Below are 20,307 nucleotides of genomic sequence, written 5' to 3'. Positions count from 1 at the left end.
ACACACGAAGAAAGCAGAGATAAAATGTTAATAAATCTGATACTGAATATAGTCACAGGATGTCTGATTTAGATGTGGAAGGATCTTTAGACGTCATTTAGTCCCTTTTCCTCATTTTGCACATAAGGAAGCATATGACCAAAAGTTAAATAACTTGTCCAAAGTCACACCAGTAATAAATAGCAGAAAAAGGAATCAGATCCAATTAATTGTCTGGAACTCAGAAAACATTCTCTGATAGAAGCAATATTATAATTTGGTTTTGGTTTTTTAAGATTTCTGAGCAAGACCACAAAAATCTATTTAACCTATAATGCAGTGAAATAAAATAATAGAAAACAGTTTTCTGTAATGCTAAGGATTAAATAAAAGATATACCTGAATAAGAAAATCATTTTTTATTTACTTGTAATGATGTTGCTTAGAGAAAAATAAACAGCAAAGTAGTGATTTTGGTAGATTTTGAAGGGGACTTCACGGGTAATCTCACGGATTGGTAACAATGTTTTATTATGTCTAATTTCACTCAAAACTTGCAGCTTTCCTACTGCCTAATATAAAAAGAATATCACCATTAGCACTTCTCTTACAATTGAGAGGCATGATTTTTCTTTTTTGGTCCACAGATGAAAAAAACAAACAAACCATAAAACAAGCAAGGGAGAGGTATTTCCTGAAGGCAGCAGTTCTCAAAGTGTGATCCAGTAACTTCTGGGGGTTCTATGACCCACTGCAGGGGGGGCTGATAGATCAAAACTAATTGCATAATATTAAAATGTTTTAATTTCTAATATGAAAAATATTAACAAAGGTTATCTAATGTGGAGTAAATTAAATACTCTCTTCAAAAAAAAGTGTACATTTTCTCCAGAAGAAAAAAAGAGGGTAAATATTAGGTCATATAGTTCCCCAAATTGGCCTCAAAGTGGCACTATCATCCCAAAACAGTTTGGTTACTGGCCAGAGTACATTCTGAATGGAGCAAAAATAGAGGTAAGGCAGTGGAACTGTCTAAATACCAACAAATTAGTAAATCAGATCTTTATTACTCTTAGAGTACCTATATTTCAGAGTTTAAAATATTTTGAAATTTTTAGCTCTACTCCATTTAGGACAGTTTCTGGACACTAAGTGTTTGGAACGACCCAACCCCCAAGTTGAAGGGCCAAGAACTAAAGAGGTCATTGTAGAGCAGCCTGGATCTACTAGCCTCTTGACTCAAAACTAAACACACACACACACACACACACACACACACACACACACACACACACACACACACACACACATACACACACACACACGAGACAGGACTTCTGATAATCTTTTTGCCAAACAATACAATTACAGTATTGTACATAGATTTATTTTAAAAAAAACAGACATTAAGAATACATTCTTGTACATTCAGGAAATATTTGTTTGAAACTGAATTATACCCTGAAATATTAACTAACTCCCTTTTATTACAATGACCCTATGATTAAGTAAAATGATAGACATTAAAACCCATATTTTGTAATGTGTTCAGCAACAGAACTTCAAAGTAATAAAATTAAAAACTGATAAATTGCTATATATTCAAACTCTTATTTTTCATCATGATCATATTGGTCTCTTACTAGAACATTCTACATCTATGGCTGTAGGAATTAGTATTACATCCAATATCAAAAACAGAAAAAATTATTCCTCTTTTAATTACCCAATGTTTACATCTTAGATCCAGGGGGAAAAAATCAGAGTAAAATTCTCTTTTCAAGCTCAGTATATTGATAAAATGTGGTTAATTATTAGATAGTCTCTCAGCCCAAAAAGTAATTAAAAAAGAAACTTTAAAAGTATTAAACCACTATTTGCTCTCCACGGATTGCTCATAATATATATAATTTAGTCAACCATGTCTACTGAGAGGCATGCAAATCCCACCATAGCCAATTTAAGGACTTACCAATTTCCCTTGCAATTCTGACAGCTTCATCTGCATCCTGTAAAAGCAGGAAATGAGACTCAATGTTAATCCCATCAGCCATTGCACAATGTCCTTAGGGCAGTCATATATTTCACTACTGTCTCCTCAGATTCATTTAATGTTCAATTTTACAACCTTCTGACCCTTTTCATTCAGAGGAATGTAAAATTAATACCATAAGTGGAATGTAAATTCTACCTCATCATTATTATATTGAGAAACTCAAAGCAGTTTGAAATCAACTGAAAGGAAGCACTACCAGAATTACTAAATGACTGAGTGCACTTGCAGGAATTTAATGGCAGAATTTAGAAGTTTACAATCAATAAGGATTCATAAATCGGATCATTAAAGCTTGTCTACAGTCAGCTTGTTTCTGTCCTCTCTGGTATTTCTGGGTCATGTTTTCCTCAATATTGTCAGCAGGGGGAGGTGATCCTCTATTGTTTGGGAGGAGCACAACAGATTACCTACAAATTAAAAACAAGGTTTCTAATATCTACAGATATTATCTGTTATCTGAGATGCAACTAATGTTTTTGTTAATTTCCCAAAGCACACTCTTTTCCTCTATAGTTTTTATTCTTTATACATGTAGCTAGTCTTTGGTGTTCATTTCTTATTGCAGCATGTGAATACCTGGCTTCATACTACACTGAGAATGAAAAAATTAATCGAAAGGAAAAAGGAGTGAAAACTTTAAAAAAAAAAAAGAAGAAGAAGAAGAAGAAGAATTAATTTCTAGTTATTTTCCAGTAGAAAGGCTGTTACTGCTTAATTTCAGGTGCTAAAAAGCACTGGTCCTCTAAAAATTTGTAAATACATAATGCACATAAAGAAATTCTCAATTATTAAATACTGTCACATAGGCCAGCTATTAACATGATAGACATATTTTCAGTAAAGCAAAGCGGAAATCGTAATGACAACACTATCATGGATCAAATCTGACAACTCTCTAAATCTGTTAAAATTTAACAATGACATGTATTCAAATACACAAATATTACACCAAAATGTCTAAAAACCACTAGCTGGCAATTCTGAGAGTTGACAAGAACACTACAAGGAAACCTGATCTTTTTAAACAATTTCTTTAATAATAACTACATCAATTTTTTACTTTATTTTACTTTTAAAAACACAAGAAAATGGTCATATCTGGTTCATTCATGACTAAGAATAAAACAAAATCCTCTTTAAAGTCTTCAGTACCTAATAACAGCCACTAAAGAACAAGGAGGCTGGCAGGGGAAGTTGTCAGAAAATTTAATTTCCTTTCATTAGGCTAGTCTGCTCCACAAATAGGTGCTTGTTAAGTTCAAAGCAGTCCTGAAAGCAACATCAGTTTTAAGTCTTTTTACTCCAAGCAGTCAGGTCTGCTAATGAGATTTTCCAAATAACAATTGTTTTCAAGTCAGAGATAACACACACACACACACACACACACACACACACACACACACACACACACACACTCCTAACCACCCATCCATTATCCCCTTCCAAAAAAAATCAAGGTTTACCGCTTTATTATACCTTACTGTTTTCTCCTAACCAGATACTCTCCAAAATTTAGCTTAAGGGATAAAAATGCATGAAAAGGGTCATTTAAGAATGTTAGTGGTTTCCACACACTGAGTTTGAAGGTTCTTTGTTCCTGCTAGTGACAGTTATGCGAGAATACTTCCCCTTAATAGCCTCTCTGTCAGGAAGTGTTAAACCTGCCAAATGCAGACAATTAGAGCCTCTAGAACAAAATGCAGGAAGAGTGATGACTGATGAAGAGCCAGGACTGTAAGCCAAGAAGGAAACTTTTACATTTCTTTTCTCTTGCAAATTAATGGTATATTTGCAAAACAGAATCCAAGAAAGAAAAAAAGAAAATTAGATGTAAATTTTTTAAAAATTTGTTAGCTTAAGATAAATAACTGGTTCCCAGCAAGTTCATTTGCAGACAAACCATAATGGGTAATATATAATTTACATTTTTAAGGAAACAGAAAATTTTATAAACATCTTTCTATAAAATTTAACTTTTTAAATATCTTAGCTGACACAAGTAACAACACCTAGAACATGTCAATTTCTATTAACAAATTTCTTTAAAACACTTAAATGAATGTTTTCCTAAAATAACATTAAAGAATAACAAAATTACATGAACTTTAAAATTCATTTTTAGACAAATTTATATCATTGGTTTATGTATAATGTCCCTAAATGTGCCAGGTTATTTTAACTACTTTGCTAGGAAAGTAAAATTTAAGAGCTTTCAAATATTAACTTGTATTTTCAGAACATTTTTGATTACTCCTATTAAAAAGTAGCATTATCTTCCAAATGAAATGGCATCACTGCCTGCTATTGCACTGTACTCAAACCTTTGCAGATTATTCATGGAAATAATTTCAAAAACATTTTGAATTCAATATACCTTCAAAAATAATGTAACTGATGTTTGCCAAATAGCTAAATGAATAATGATTATAAATAAAACAAGATAAACTATAAATAAACAAAGCATTTGACCAAGGCAAGTGATACTTGGGAACAATGTCAACCAATGGGGGAACCAGAGAGAGACAACAGGCTAGTTCCACAAATTCAGAACTGGTAGAAAGGTCAGCAACCAAATTGTGGTCATTATTGGTTCCATGAAAAATTGGAAGGAGGTCTCCACTGAAATTCTTTAGGGATGCATACTTCACCTTATGCTGTTTAACATTTTTATTATTACTTAACTAAAGACAGAGCTAGAATGTTTATCAAATTTGAAGAAAATAAGTCAGATGGGATGGCAAACATACCAGAAGATAGGATTCAAGAAGTTTCTAACAGGTTAGAACATGGGACCAAATTTAATAAAATGAAATCTGCCATGGGTGATTATAAATTTGTTTGTTTTTTAAATCCACTTGTATGAGATGAGGAAGTGTGGCGAGAAGCAGTTCCTTTAAAAAAAAAAAGATGAGGGTTTTGGTGGACTGCAAGGATGGAGTTGATAGGATATATTAAAACGTTTCTATAATAGCGAGGTAACAATAACTTGAAGATAGTGATGTCATTAACAGAAAGAAAGCACAGGGAAGGGATATACTTAAGAGAAAAGATAAATTCTGTTTTAAACATGATGAATTTGAGGTGATGGGACATCCATGTAGATATGTTAGTTATTTAAAACTAGAGGTCTAGGAAGAAATGAGGCACAGTGATATAAATCGGTGAGAAAATAATACAGTGAGAAAAATGTACATAAAGATGTTAAATGAAGCCATAGCAGCAGATAAAATTAGCAAAAAATAAAAAAGGTAAAAAAGAAAAGCCTAGGGAACAGCACTTAAAGCATCAGAAAAGAAGATATTCGAATGGTATATTCAGTCATTCATCACCCATTTAACAATCATTCAATGTATCAAAACCAGAGAAATGAAAGAAGAGGATAGGGAGAAAAAGAAAACAACTCACTAGATTCAGTTATACAAACAAATATGTATTGAGCTATTGCAATAGAGTGGTAGCAAAGATACCAAATTGTAAGAGTTTCAGAAGTGACCTTTTACTAAGAAAACCCTAGCGAGTCAACTAAAATTAACTGAAACAAAAATTTCTACAAATTTGGAGGACAAAAATAAATCCACATATATAATCAGTATTTCTGATTAAAAACAAGTAAAGCCACCAAAGAAAAAATAGAAAAAGAAATTCAATTCAAAATAACTACAAAATTTATAAAATATGTGGGAGTCTTCTGACCAAGACAGAAACAAATACAACAGGAATACAACTACAAAACACTTTAGAGAAATACAGACCTAAAAAAATTGGGCAAATATTAATTAGCTCATAGCTAAGTACAGTCAATAAAATAAGAATGACGATATTACCTAAATTAATTTCCTTCTTCAACGCCATGCTATGGAAGCATATCAAAATATCTGCTTTTTAGGGGGAGCCAAGGTGGCAGAGTAAAAGCAGTGACTCGCTTGAGCTCTCCCCCAAACCCCTCCAAATACCTATAAAACAAATGGCTCTAAACAAATTCTAAAGCAGCAGAACCCACAAAAAGACAGAGTGAAACAAATTTATAGCCCAAGACAGGCTAGATGGTTGATCAGAAAGGTATATTGCACCAAGCAAGTAGAGAAGTGTAGTTCAGTGTGGGAGCACAGGCAAGGCAGGCCTCAGGGAACCCAGAGCAGGCCTCAGAAGACTGTATTGCAGCTGTCCAGTTTCCTGACTTCTCAAATGACGAACACCAAAGACAACTTACAAGGTCAGTGAGAAAAGTCTGTGCCTGTGGTGAGAGAGAGAAGCTTGGTCCCAGCCCCAGTCCCCAAGCTCAGCCTCAGGGCAGCTGAGCTTCCAGCCCACAGCCTGAGGGGGAATCAAGGGGCTGATGAGAGTGGGATTGCAGGGATCTCTCTGCTAGTGCAGAATTCTCTTGCTTTGCCTGTGTTTGGATCTGGGTCACAGTTCTAGGTGCCGGTTCTGGGGAGAGGAGGAGTGCTGGCATGGTGGTGGAAAGGAAATCCCCCCACAGTTCCAAGGCAGAAAAGAGGGCTTGCAGTCACTCACAGACCACACCACAGGCCACGAAAGGAGTAAACACTTTGCCCCTTATCATACCATGTTGGAAGAACTGAAAATTTGCAGGTCCCTAGAAGTATCTCTGAAAACAGCCACACAAAACCCCTGAAGCTTGGAACACTACATTCTCCACACTGGAAGCAGACCTCTACTTTACCAAAGAGTTTAAAACTCAAGTAATTGGCTAGGATCATGAATAAACAAAGACCCAAAAAATGTTAGACCACAGAATCTTTCTTTGGCAACAAAGAAGATCAAAACATACAACCAGAAGAAGACAACAAAGTCAAAGTTCCTACATCCAAAGACTCCAAGAAAAATATGAATTGGTCCCAGGCCATGGAAAAGCTCAAAAAGGAATTTGAGAATCAAGTAAGAGAAGTAGAGGAAAAACTGGGAAGAGAAATGAGACTGATGCAAGAAAATCATGAAAAACAAGTCAACAGCTTGCTAAAGGAGACTCAAAAAAAAAAACACCTTAAAAAATAGCCTAGGGGCAGCTAGGTGGCACAGTAGATAGAACACTGGCCCTGAAGTCAGGAGGACCTGAGTTCAAATCTGGCCTCAGACCAAACACTTGACACTTACTAGCGTGTGACCCTTGGCAAGTCACTTAACCCCAATCACCTCACCAAAAAAAAAAAAAAGCCTAACCCAAATGGCAAAAGAGGTCCAAAAAGCCAATGAGGAGACAAATGCCCTTAAAAGCAAAACTGGCCAAATGGAAAAGGAAGTCCAAAAGATCACTGAAGAAAACACTTCCTTAAAAATTAGAATAGAGCAATTGGAAGCTAGTGACTTTATGAGAAATCAAGACACTGTAAAATAAATCCAAAAGAATGAAAAATTAGAAGACAATGTGAAATACCTCAATGGAAACACAACTGACTTGGAAAATAGATCCAGGAGAGAGAATTTAAAAATTATTTGACTATCTGGAAGCCATGATCAAAAAAAAAGAGCCTAGACATCAACTTTCAAGAAATTACCAAGGAAAACTTCCCTGATATTTTAGAACCAGAGGATAAAATAGAAATTGAAAGAATCCACCAATCACCTCCTGAAAGAGATCCCCAAAGGAAAACTCCTAGCCAAATTTCAGAGTTCCCAGGTCAACGAGAAAATATTACAAGCTGCCAGAAAGAAACAATTCAAGTATTGTGGAAACACAATCAGGATAACACAAGATTTAGCAGCTTCTACATTAAAGGACTGCAGGGCATGGACTATAAATATTCCGGAGGGCAAAGGAGATAGGATTACAACCAAGAATCACCTACCCAGCAAAATGGAGTATAATCCTTCAGGGGAAAAAAATGGTCATTCAATGAAATACAGGACTATCAAGCATTCTTGATGAAAAGACCAGAGCTGAATAAAAAATTTGACTTTCAAATATAAGACTCAAGTGGAACATGAAGAGGTAAACAGGAAAGAGAAATCATAAGAGACTTATTAATGCTGAACTGTTTACATTCCTGTATGGAAAGATGATATTTGTAACTCATGAGACCATTGTTAGTATTAGGGTAGTTGGAGGGGGGAAAAAATTATATGTATGTAAAAATCTCCTTTTTAGTAAAACTGAATATATCAAGAAATAATATTTCTCAGCTCTAAAAAAGAGCATTTCCAGACTTCCTTCTTTGAAGTTAGGCTTAGTCAAAGACAAAAGGGTCTTTCTGGTTTTTCTGTTACTATTATTACATTGCAATCACGTAAACCATTTCCATATTAGTCATTTTGTACAAGTAGAGGACAGAGAGAGAAGGAGGAGGAGGAGAAGGGGAAGGAAGGAAGGAAGGAAGGAAGGAAGGAAGGAAGGAAGGAAGGAAGGAAGGAAGGAAGGAAGGAAGGAAGGAAGGAAGGAAGGAAGGAAGGAAGGAAGGAAGGAAGGAAGGAAGGAAGGAAGGAAGGAAGGAAGGAAGGAACCACATGCTTCAGTCTGTATTCAGACAACATACATTCTTCCTCTGGAGGTGAACAGCATGTTTCATCATGAGTCCTTTGGGATCATCTTGCATCATTGTATTGCTGAGAACAGCTAAGTCATTGACAATTCTTCATTGCTGTTACTGTTTACAGTGTTGGCCTGGCTCTGTTCACTTCACTTTGCATCAGTTCATGTAAAGACTTCAGGATTTTCTGAAATCAGTCTGCTTGTCATTTTTTTTATAGCACAATAATGTTCCATCACAATCATATACCACAGCTGGTTTAGACTTTCCCCAGTTGATGGATATTCCCTTAACTTGCAACTCTTAGCCACCACAAAAACAGCTGGTATAAATATTCTTGTACAAATTTCGTCCTTTTCCCTTCAAAAAGATCTTTCTTAAAGAAATGGGTAAAGTATGGAAACTAACCTTTTAACTCAGTTTTTGTTTGAATCATTCATTGTCTTTCCTAGCCATTCACCAAGATTATGGAAGGTAAAGGTTCCAACAAAATTGTATCTATATTTAACAAGTCTGTACCTCCTTTCCCCTAATCCCTGGGATTCAAAGTCACTACCTTCTAGTGGTAACTCCCCCCTTTCCAGTCACTCAAATCCATTTACTAGTACCTTTTCTTCCTCTTTTTTTCCATATCTATTGTGTCCTGTAGAACATCTGCTCAGTCATTAAATAGTCTTGATCTCTATCATAGCCTGGCCTGGCCACTCCTGTGGCCATCCTCTCCAGCGACAAATGCTCCCTCACTCATGCCTCCCAAAACACAATACATTGGGAGACAAAAGAGCAGCCAAATAAATAACTATTAAATTCGTCACAAGTTCTAATCAAAAGTGCAAACGAATGATAAGAAGTATTACTTCAATATAGAGACTCTAAAAGAAATGTTTGCAGTTGTTAAGTACCATAAATTTTAATACTTTTGCTTATTTATTTTTGAACTTGTTAAATGATCTTGCTATAGAAGTCTATCTTGTAAGGCTCTATATAAGCCTCCAAATTCATATAGGCTTAGAATCCATATGTGTGCCATGTGCATAAAAACAGACCTGGTCCAGCCCCCTCTGTCACCTCCTTTAACCAATGAAGATTTCCAAAGGCTCAGAGGCATGAGTATTGAAGTGGCTTAAAAGCAGAGGCTATCTCAAGGATAAAATTATACAGACCAAGCCAATCCTGGTGTTGCCAGTCTGCCCAGAGGGAGGGTATCAAATATCGATGTGTAATTACATGGGCTCAGGAAACATGCCAGCTGAAGAAAGGGGGACCAAAAGCACCCATGGATCATCTGGCTTTATTATCCGTTTATGATCCTTGTTCAGTGACTTACCCAGGTTACTCTGTCCTTTCTCAAGGAACTGAGTATCTGGTTCAGTACTTCTCTCCAGGGCGAGATCTTCATATATGTGGACTCCAACAAAAAAGTGAATGACACTTGGACAACTCATCCTCCCAATTCTTCAATGTCCTAAACTTGTAAAACCTGAAAATTCACTATCTCAGCAACCTACATGGATATGCCTTAGTTCTCAAAAGTAGAAATAGCTCTGCTACCTCCAATTCTTAACTCTGAAAATCCCCTCTCTGTAAATAAAATCTTGCTGTTCTAAATCTCCTTCTGCTACACACTTCCTAAAATTAGTCTATATCCTTATGACAACCCTTCGTAACTCAATCAATACAAGTCTTTCCAGTCCATCACCCAAACACTAACTTCACTTTGCTCTCTTCATAATCTTAACTAAACTGCTTGTTGGACATTTCAAACTCCTTGTTTCATAGGTTTCTTAAACTTAATATGTCCCCAAAAAGAACTCATCCTCTTCCCCTAAAAAACTGACACTGCTAGCCCCTGACAACTTAGCTGTTTCCTTTCAGGTTACAATCATCCTACCAATAACTGAGATTTGCAACCTTATAATCTTAAAACTCCATATTCTTCCTTGCCCCACATATACACTCAGCTGCCGTTCTTTCCATTTATTTTGTTGTAATGATTGTGTATATTGTTTTCCTAGTCCTGCTTACTTCACATTGTAGTTATTCACGTAAGTTTTCCCCAATCCTCTATAATCCTCATATCAATCAACCAAAACAAGGATTTATTAAGTACCTACTCTGTGCCAGACACTTCTTCGCAATGAGGAAACAAATACAAAAAAACAAACAATCTCACTTCTCAAGGAGATTATGATGGGGGAGTATGTGTCTTTCAGTGTGCTATACATACATCTATACACATGTGTATACACATATATATATCTTTATATTCATGTATATATACAAGGTTAAACACAAGGCAGGATGGGAGGCAATCAATGGGTATTTACTGTTTCTAGTTCTTTGCTACTACAAAACTGCTACTAAAAATACGTTGGTATAAACTAGATATTTATGTTTACTTCTGATCTCTTTAGTGCATATCTCTGGGTCAGAGAGTATAGGAAGACAAATATATTCCTAGATACTTGTTAGTGATCTCTGGCTAAGAGCTTCTTGTTTCTGTATCTTAAGCAAAAATCAAGAAATCCAAATCTCATTTCCAGACACAATTTTCTTCATCAATTTCTCACTTCCCAAATCAGGTCTTCCTTCTACTTCCCATATACCATCTGTGCCCCATGGTATTCAGTTTCTTGCTCACAATGTTAATCTTTGGTGAAACTCTGTAAGTTCAATAGTATCATTCGCACAGATATAAACAAATAGAAATGGGTAGCAACCATTCTTTTTGAGGGATTCTCTCATATAGACATAAGTCTTGGGAACTCTCAATATTAAAGCAACAATAAAACTGATAACCCTGACTCATCAAACCCCTTAATACTTCTCTTCTTCCTATGGCCCTTACTAAATGACCTGTCTGTCTCCTAGTAGTTTCTGAAGATATACTTTCCAATTAGAGGCCAGAATGTAAAGAGGTTAAGAATAGAGTTAAAGGAAAAAAGTACAGGTACCTATTGTATATGGCCTTTTCAAAGAATTTAACTACAAAGGGCAGAAGAAGTGTAGGACAACTGGGAAAAGAAGAAACAAGTGAAAGTTATTTCAGGACTGGGGAGACATGGGCATGTTTGTTGGCGGTAGGAAATAAGCCACTAGAATGACAGAGATTGAAAATAAGGTAAAGAGTGGGAATGACAGAGGGGGCAATTTGCTAGGGCTTGCCTTGGTAAGGAGTAAAGCCAGTTCATTATGCGAGAAAGCATGAAGAGCAGAGAAGAGGGAGTTCACAGAGAATGGCTTCAATTTTTTCTGTAAACTATGAGGCAAAATCCTCAGTTAAAAGTAAGGACAGGAGGTTTGACAAGGTTTAGAACGGCCTCTGTGGGGAATGGGATAGTGAGTTGATAAGGGAAGTAAAGTAGGATTACCTGGCAGCAGTGAGGGCCTAACCGAGGTTATGTAACAAATTTGTAGTAGACCCACTTAGAATTGTCTTCATCTTCATATATCAACACATGTACAGGGGAAGACAACAAATGGTGGAAGCAATCCAAGGCTGAAGCTTGGTTAAGTGTAATGGGCAATACAATAAGGGAGGTAGGGATTCAAGAGAGAACAGTATAGGGTTTAACTGGTTCACCAAGGGATCAAGATACAGAAAACAGGAGAGAGTGGCTAATGCAGGAGCAATGAACTGGAAGAAAAATGAGGAAAGAAGGGATTAGCAGTTACAAATTTAAGATTTAAGAGTTAATATTTTATAAGAGAAGACAGAGGGAGAAGTGAAAAGCCAATAGACTCTATTAGTATAAGATAGTTTCTAATTCTTAAATACAGATGTGCTATAATCGTGTGTGATGGCAAGATGAAGGATATGATCACTTTTGTGTGTGGCTGAGGTTCACAGGAAATGAAATGAACAATTCTGATTACACAGAATTAAAAAGTTTTTGCACAAACAAGATCAAGTTAAGATAAGAAGGAAAACAGTTATGAAAAAATTTTGCAATGATTTTCTCTGATAAAAGTCTGACATCCCAGAAACCAGAAAAGATCTATGCAAAATTACGCAGAGTGAAGTGCACAGAACCAGAATAACAATTCACACAATGACTCCAATAATGTAAAGTAACATAACTTTGAAAGACTTTTTTTAAAAAAACAGTTCTTGAAAGAACTCTGTTCAATACAGTGACCAATCATGACTTGAGAGAACAGATGATGAATCACAATTCTGATCTCTTGGGTGACAAGACCAGAGGTGTAAAACGAGACATTTTCAGATGCTGCCGACAGGTTTATTTGTTTTGCTTAACTATATATTTGTTATCAGAGAGGGCCTCTGTGTCAGGTAGGGAGAGAAATGATATGAAGAAGAGAAAAAGAGTAACAATACTTTTTATTAAATTATCTGGGCATTTTTAAATACACAGAAAAGAACAAGGAAATTCTGAAATGGACACACACAAACAAGTGCAAGTACTTAGCTCAACGACTACAACATAGCAGGCACTTAAAATGCTTATTGATTGGTTGGCTATAATATAACATATACATATATATTACACGTCATACATATACATAGATATATTACAATTCATTTTCAAATTCCATGAACACATGATATTTCTATTCATTATACAACAAAATGTTATTTGTTGATGTTTTAAGTTCATCATAAAAAAAATTTTAATTATTTTGTGAGGGGCAAGGGTCTGATATTTGGCACATCTATCTAAGGTGCAGAAATTACCTTCTTTGCAAGACTGAGGTGCTGACCTGTCTTCAAACTAATATCAGTTATTATATTCTCGATAATATCTCAAAGATTATTATGAATGAATTTGTAAGTTCATCACCTCTCTCATTTCTTCAATACACTCAGTTAAAAAACAAATTCTGCTAGTATTTCCTTTCAAATATTTCTTATATTGCTTTTTCCTCCATTTTCACTACAACTAATTCAAAGGTATACTCATCAAACTCAGGAAAGAATTATTTTAATAGCCTCCTAACACCAGGTTCTCACTATTCCAAACAATTAGACTTCCTATTGTTAATCTGGGCCATATTCATTGTCTCTGCGGAGCACATCACAGATATATGCAATGATGTGCCAATTCAATGGATTGGACTAAGAATCTGAATAATAAGTATTTGTCCTCCATTTAATGTTTATCTCACAATCCTGTCTGGATCATCAGATCTCTTTAGAATTGCAACAAATGTTATGTTACATATTATGTAATATATGCAATCTGGTAATTGATACAAACAAAAGCACTTGAACTTACCACCTGTAGGGAGTTCTTTCATTTAAAACCTCTATAATACAGCACATTCTATGGCAGTAAAATAACTTTGACAAGCATATATATTTGGTTTTTATCTCACAAAATATTATCAGTGGGTACTGAATCAAATAATCTCTGTGGTACTTATCAGCGAATATTGGGTGATTTTAACAAATGTGTTAAAAAGTTAAACTTTATTCAAAAGAATATTATAACAGGGTATAGGTATATAACAGAGGTAGCAGGATAGAATTATATTTACATGAGACTAGGTATAATAGTTGCATAAGAAAATTCAACAACTAGACAAGAAATATGGTGCAGGGCATTTCAAAAAAACAGAAGCGATATTTTAAGTACTGCAATAAGGATCACATAGTTAAAAACATTGGTATGGAAGTAAAGGGCACCTAAGTGGCACAGTGCATAGAATGCCAAGACTGGAGTCAGGAAGACTCATCTTCCTACACTTCAAATCTGGCCTCAGACACTTACTAGCTGTGTGACCCTGGTCAAGTCACTTAATCTTGCTTGCCTCAGTATCCCCATCTGTAAAATGAGCTGGAGAAGAAAATGGCAAAGCACTCTAATATCTCAGCCAAGAAAACCTCAAATGGGGTCACAGAGTTGATCATGACTAGAAAATGAATGAACAACAATAAAAAGGAAGTCATTAACCAACATAAATTTGAAGTAAAAAATGAATAGAAAATAAAAACAATGACAGGTAACTAAGGATGAATATAAGAGTGGTTCAGGCATATAAAGCAGTAGTTACTAATGTGTTTTTGTTTATTTTTTGGATAATAATTTTACTTTTGATCATTTTTATGCTCTTGGAATATTCTTAACTTCGATAAATCCTGAAAAGCAATCCCTAAGTAACTTTTTAGGTGTGCTACTTCTAGCGCTAATTTTTGTTAGTGTATATAGATAGAAGACAAAACCAAGTATTTCTTATTGCCTCTTAGTACAGAATGAAGCAGACTTGACCAACTACTATGTCTGCCTCACTGTGGAGAATCTATTAGCCATCATTCAGATCATCATTTTCTTATCTTTTCAAACAGAAAGCCAATATTAAGATGGCTCCATTCCTCCCTAGCCTATCAACCCACTGGTCAATAGACAAAAACTTACATTGAATATCAAGTTAAATTAACATTAGTAAGTCTAAAAACTAAGTGTCACCACCCTTGGCTCTCTTTTCCAATACTATCACAGTGGAAGGAGAAGGCAGACAGAAATGAAGATCGTTTTTCATAGATCATCATATCTTGACAATCAAGATATGCATCACCTAATAGGCAACCTTCTGATGCATGAACTTATTTATCTATGTAAGCTGGTCTTCAGACAGCAGACATTCCACTGCAGAGCTCATATCTGAAAATTTTCCATACAAAGGTTGTGCTTCATTGTCAAAATAATCAAGTAACCTGGATCACTTCTGGGAGGATGATATATCAAAGCGGAACTTATAAAGAAACCTCTAGGTTGAGTTAGAAATTTAATATTACATCACATCTATCAGATTGGCCAACAGGGCAAAACAGGAAAATGACAAATTTTGGAAAAGATGTGGGAAAATTGGAACACTAATGCACTGTTGGTGGAGTTGTGAAATGATCCAACCATTTCAGAGAGCAATTTGGAACTATGCCCAAAGGGCTATGTGCATACCCTTGGACCCTGCAATAGCACTTCTAGGGCTGTATCCCAAAGAGATCATACAAATGGGAAAAGGACCCACATGTACAAAAATATTTATAGCAGCTCTTTTTGTGATGGCCAAAAATTGGAAATTGAGAGGATGCCCATCAATTGGGGAATGGCTGAACGAGTTGTGGTATATAAATGTAAGGAATACTATTTGGCTATAAGAAATGATAAGCAGGTAGACTTCAGAAAAACCCGGAAAGACTTGTATGGTCCAATGCTGAGTGAAGCGAGCAGAACCAGGAGAACACTGCACACAGTAACGGCTATGTTGTGCAATGACTAACGTTGACAGAGTTAGCCCTTCTCAGCAATGCAAGGATCTAAGACATCTCCAAAAGCCTCATGATGGAAAATACTATCCACATCCAAAGAAAACTATGGAGTTTGAATGCAGATCGAAGCATACTATTTGCTACTTTTTTTCCTTCTGTTTTGTTTTGTTTCCTCTTTTATTTTTTATTTTTTTTAATATAAATTTATTTATTTTCAGTTTTCAATATTCACTTCCACAATTGTTTCCTCTTTCTGATGGTTCCTCCTATTGGTTCTAATTCTTCCTTACAACACCACTAATATGAAAACATGTTTAATGGAAATGTATATGTATAGCCTATATCAGATTGTGAGCCGTGCTGGCAAAGGAGGGGGGCAGAGAGAGGGAGAAAAATTTAAAACTCAAAAGCTTATGGAAGTTATTATTGATAAATAAAAATAAATTAATAAAATAAACCCCCTACACACAGGCATGCACTAAATTTAAAATTATCATAAATATATATGTGTATACATATTTTTTTTTAAATTTTTTTTTAAGTGAGGCAATTGGAGTTAAGTGACTTGCCCAGAGTCATACAGCTAGGAAGTATTATGTGTCTGAGGCCACCTAGTTGCCCCTAAAAACTATCCTATATTTAAAAAATGAAGAAAAAAAAGAAATTTTAGGATTTAGATCACAAATTTTGAACTTCTTATTTAAATAAAGTACTATAAATTCTCTATACAAGATAACAGGGAACAGGAGGGAGCTAGGTGGCACAGTGGATAGAGCACTGGCCCTGGATTCAGGAGGATCTGAGTTCGATTTTGGCCTCAAACACATAATACGCACTAGCTGTGTGACCCTGGGCAAGTCACTCAACCCCTATTGGTCAACGACAACAACAACAAAAAAACACAGGAAATAATTTTATGAGATATTTGGGGGGTGGAGAGGAACCAGGTCCACCATCTCTCCCAACCTGGAACAGTAGCAATCATTCACAGGCTCAGTATCACTACTGATCATCATTTGACATGATCCATTTTTGACCTGGGCAGGGTCACTGCTCCTTACAAAGCTAGTGGCCATCCATTCTCAGGGGCTCACTCACCGACATCAGATCTAGTACACAGAGTGGATTGGCTTTAGCCCCACTATAGCTCAGAACTGCAGCTCAAGCAATCCACTAACATCAGTTCTTCCAACAGAAGAAATTTCAGGCAATTGACACTCTACACAGCTCTAACTTTCTGTTTCAAAAGTTCCACACAATTATATAGGAAAATATTCTGCAGATCAAAAACTTTTGTTCACTTGAATTCAAATGAATGGTAGGACCTGAAATGGAGCTTAAAGCTAACATACATTAAAATTATTGGAATATCTATTTTATACTATCTACTACCTCCAAAGTCACATTTGTTCCTGTTTGCTTCCAACCAGTTAACTGAAGGGGCTGCCAGGTGACACAGTGGATAGAGTGCCACGACTGAAGTCGGGAAGATTCACTCTAGGAAAATCACTTAGCCCTGTTTGCCTTAGTTTCCTCATCTGTAAAATGAGCTGGAGAAGGAAATAACAAACCACTCCAGTATCATTGCCATGAAGAACCCAAATGTGATCACAAAGAGTCAGACATGCCTGAAACCACCGGACAACAACAAAGTTTAACTTAACAAATAACCATGGAAGCCTGTCTTGATGTCCCCAGTCCCTGATGTTTGCCTTATTTTTGACTGACTTCTTCTGGCCAGATCAATCCCTGATATCTCCCTAATTCTCTGTAAGTTCTTAAGTAAGCTGAAACGCACTGTCTAGGTACTAACTATTCCCCAGCAAGGTGGGTTAATCTTACACATACTGAAATACAGCACATAAAAACACAATAAATTTCATAAATGTTTAAAATACTGAACTGCCCTGAACAAAATCTAAGCACACATTTTTAATTTTAAAAAAATTTTTACTGTACTATAAAAGCCAACACTTTTTGATTAAGTGCTAATCTCAGTTGGTGACTTATTTTTACAGTTATTGCTACTGAAAATATTAGGCCTACTTCAAAAGGTTTGAAAATTCCTTTTTACATAAGTGTATGAGGAAACAATGACTGCACTTTAACAAAACATTTGATTTTGTTTATGGAATACAGAGCTACAGAAGAAAACCAACAGTAAAATTATTTCTCACCTTGACCACCCCATCAAAGCCAGGAATTGTGTTGACCTTTGCATTCTTAGCTAATAATTTGCTTTCAATCTTGTCTCCCATGGCTTGAATAGCATGTGTGTCAGGTCCAATGAAAGTCACACCTTCTGCTGCCTGTGGAGACAATGAAAGTTTAACTTTACAACAAAAGTATTATTAAGTGTGAGGCTATGGGTTCAGGTTTATAAGGAAATTAGGATGTATACTCGAGCCTAATTTATTAAGTAACTTATTTATATAACAAAATGTGCCTTTAAAGTAGCTATTTTAGCCAGTATGTTAAAAATGTATACGACCCTGTTAACTACATCCACATTCAGATTTAACGCTCTTCTAATTAGTTTTTATATAAAATAAAGTCAGATGGAGGAATAATAATAATAGCATTTTATAGTAGTTTAAGGTTTGTAAAGCACTTGCCATATACTAAGTTATTTGATCTTCATGATAAACTTTTTAGGTAGGAGTTATTATCATCCTCATTTTACAAATGAGGAAACTTGGGCACATAGAGATTAAGCAACTTTCCCGGGATCTGAACCCATTTCTGTCTATTCTACCACCTAGTTGCCTTCTAGCTTCCCTGCCTTCTTCCAAGTACCAGCTAACACCCCACCATCCACAGGAAGCCTTTCCCAAATCTAGTGTCTTCCCTGCCTAATATTCATTGTGCACATATTTTGCATGTATTTATTTATTTGCTTACTGTCTCCCAGCTCCCTCTATTCCTCTTAGCTTAGGAGCTACAAGGACAGGTGCTGACTTCTGCCTTTCTCTGTACCTCCAATGCTTATTAGCACAATGTCTAGCAGGTGTTTAATAAATGCTTATTAACTGACTGCCTACTACACTACTTAGCTAAAAGTATTCCGACTTGAAACTTAAAATTATCTTTTGAATAACAAAGCTGTCCATGCTACTTTGTAATATTAATCACTTCTTTATTCATGCTATCTGCCCCATCACCCCCTACCCCACTCACACATAAGAATAAGTACTTTAAGGACAAGGATCCTGAAGTGTCCCTCTTTGTAAACTCAGTTAACCTTAACTACATAACTTACATAACAAATATTATGCATTCTATAAATGTTTGTTATCAATTATAATGATACATTCATGACTGAAAAAACCAAATATTAGGTAAATATAATCTTCATTCAATATACATATAAGATTTAATCCTTATTCAAATTAAAGACCAACTGGACATCACAATAAAAGTTAATTCTCTTGTATTCTTGAAATTATCTGAGTGCCTTGGAAAGTTAGCACGAAGAAAATATACTGAATTTAACAGAATGAAAATATATTGAAAAGGGAAAAAGAAGTGCCATGCTTTTCCAAGAAAATATGAACCTTGTCCAACTTAAAACTGATCATAGAAAGTTTAAAAAAGAGAAGGAAAGATAAACAGAGAAAAATAGGATGGAGAGAAAAACATAGTTTAATAATCATAGCTGTGAATGTGAATGGGATGAAATCACAAATAAAACAGATGAAGACAGAAGAGTAGATTAAAAACCAGATTCTGAGAATATGTTGTTTACAAGAAACACATCTGAAAGAGAGAGACATACACACAGAGTAAAAATGAGAGATTGAATCAGAATCTAATATACTTAGCAGATGATGTAGGAAAAAAAAAAGACGAGGGTAGCAATCATGACCTCAGATGAAGCAAAAGCAAAAATAGATATAATTAAAAGAGATAAGCAGGGAAACATTTTAAACACACATGCACCAAATGGTAAAGCGTCCAATTCTAAAAGAAAAAGCTAAATGAGTTTCAAGAGGAAATAGACACTGTATACTACCTGGGGACATCAATTTTCCCCTGTCAGAACTAGATAAATCTAACAAAAAAATAAACAAGAAAGAAGTTGTGGAAATGAATAAAATTTTAGAAGAGTTAAATATGAAAGACCTCTGGAGAAATCAGAACGAGAATAGTAAGGAATATGCCTTTCTCTAAGAGATACATGGCATCATACAAAAATTGACCATGTAGTAGGGAATAAAAACCTCACAATCAAATGCAGAAAAGCAGAGATATTAAATATATCCTTTTCAAATCATAATGCAATAAAAATTACATTCAAAAAAGGGCCATAGAAACATAGATTAAAAATTAATTTGAAATGAAACTAAATAATCAAAATCCTAAAGAATGTGTGAATCAAAGAACAAAGCATCAAAACAATCAATAATTTCATTTAAGAGAACAACAACAATGATAGAACACTCCAAAATTTATGAGATGCAGTTTTACTATATACATGGAAACATTCTTCTTTTTTTTGCTTTATATTTAAGTTTAAAATGAATAAAAAATTTACACACACACAGACACACACTCAT

The 20,307-nt window shown here is 35.3% G+C and overlaps 1 protein-coding gene across 3 annotated transcripts in view; it reads right to left on the bottom strand.

Moving 5' to 3' along the window:
- PCCA (propionyl-CoA carboxylase subunit alpha) overlaps window positions 1–20,307 on the bottom strand; it is a 484,900-nt gene that overhangs the window by 320,687 nt on the left and 143,906 nt on the right. For all 3 annotated transcript variants that reach the window (XM_020964021.2, XM_020964019.2, XM_078147299.1), the window contains exons 7-8: window positions 17,929–18,060; window positions 1,952–1,988 (exon numbers count right to left, since the gene is read on the bottom strand). In XM_020964021.2, coding sequence (XP_020819680.1) covers window positions 1,952–1,988; window positions 17,929–18,060 — 169 coding nt within the window. The remainder of the gene's footprint in view (window positions 1–1,951; window positions 1,989–17,928; window positions 18,061–20,307) is intronic.

Source organism: Phascolarctos cinereus, unplaced genomic scaffold (genome assembly GCF_003287225.1).
Source record: "Phascolarctos cinereus isolate Bilbo 61053 unplaced genomic scaffold, phaCin_HiC Scaffold_7;HRSCAF=346, whole genome shotgun sequence".
Taxonomy (NCBI): domain Eukaryota; kingdom Metazoa; phylum Chordata; class Mammalia; order Diprotodontia; family Phascolarctidae; genus Phascolarctos; species Phascolarctos cinereus.
This window is presented reverse-complemented; position numbering and strand designations above follow the sequence as displayed.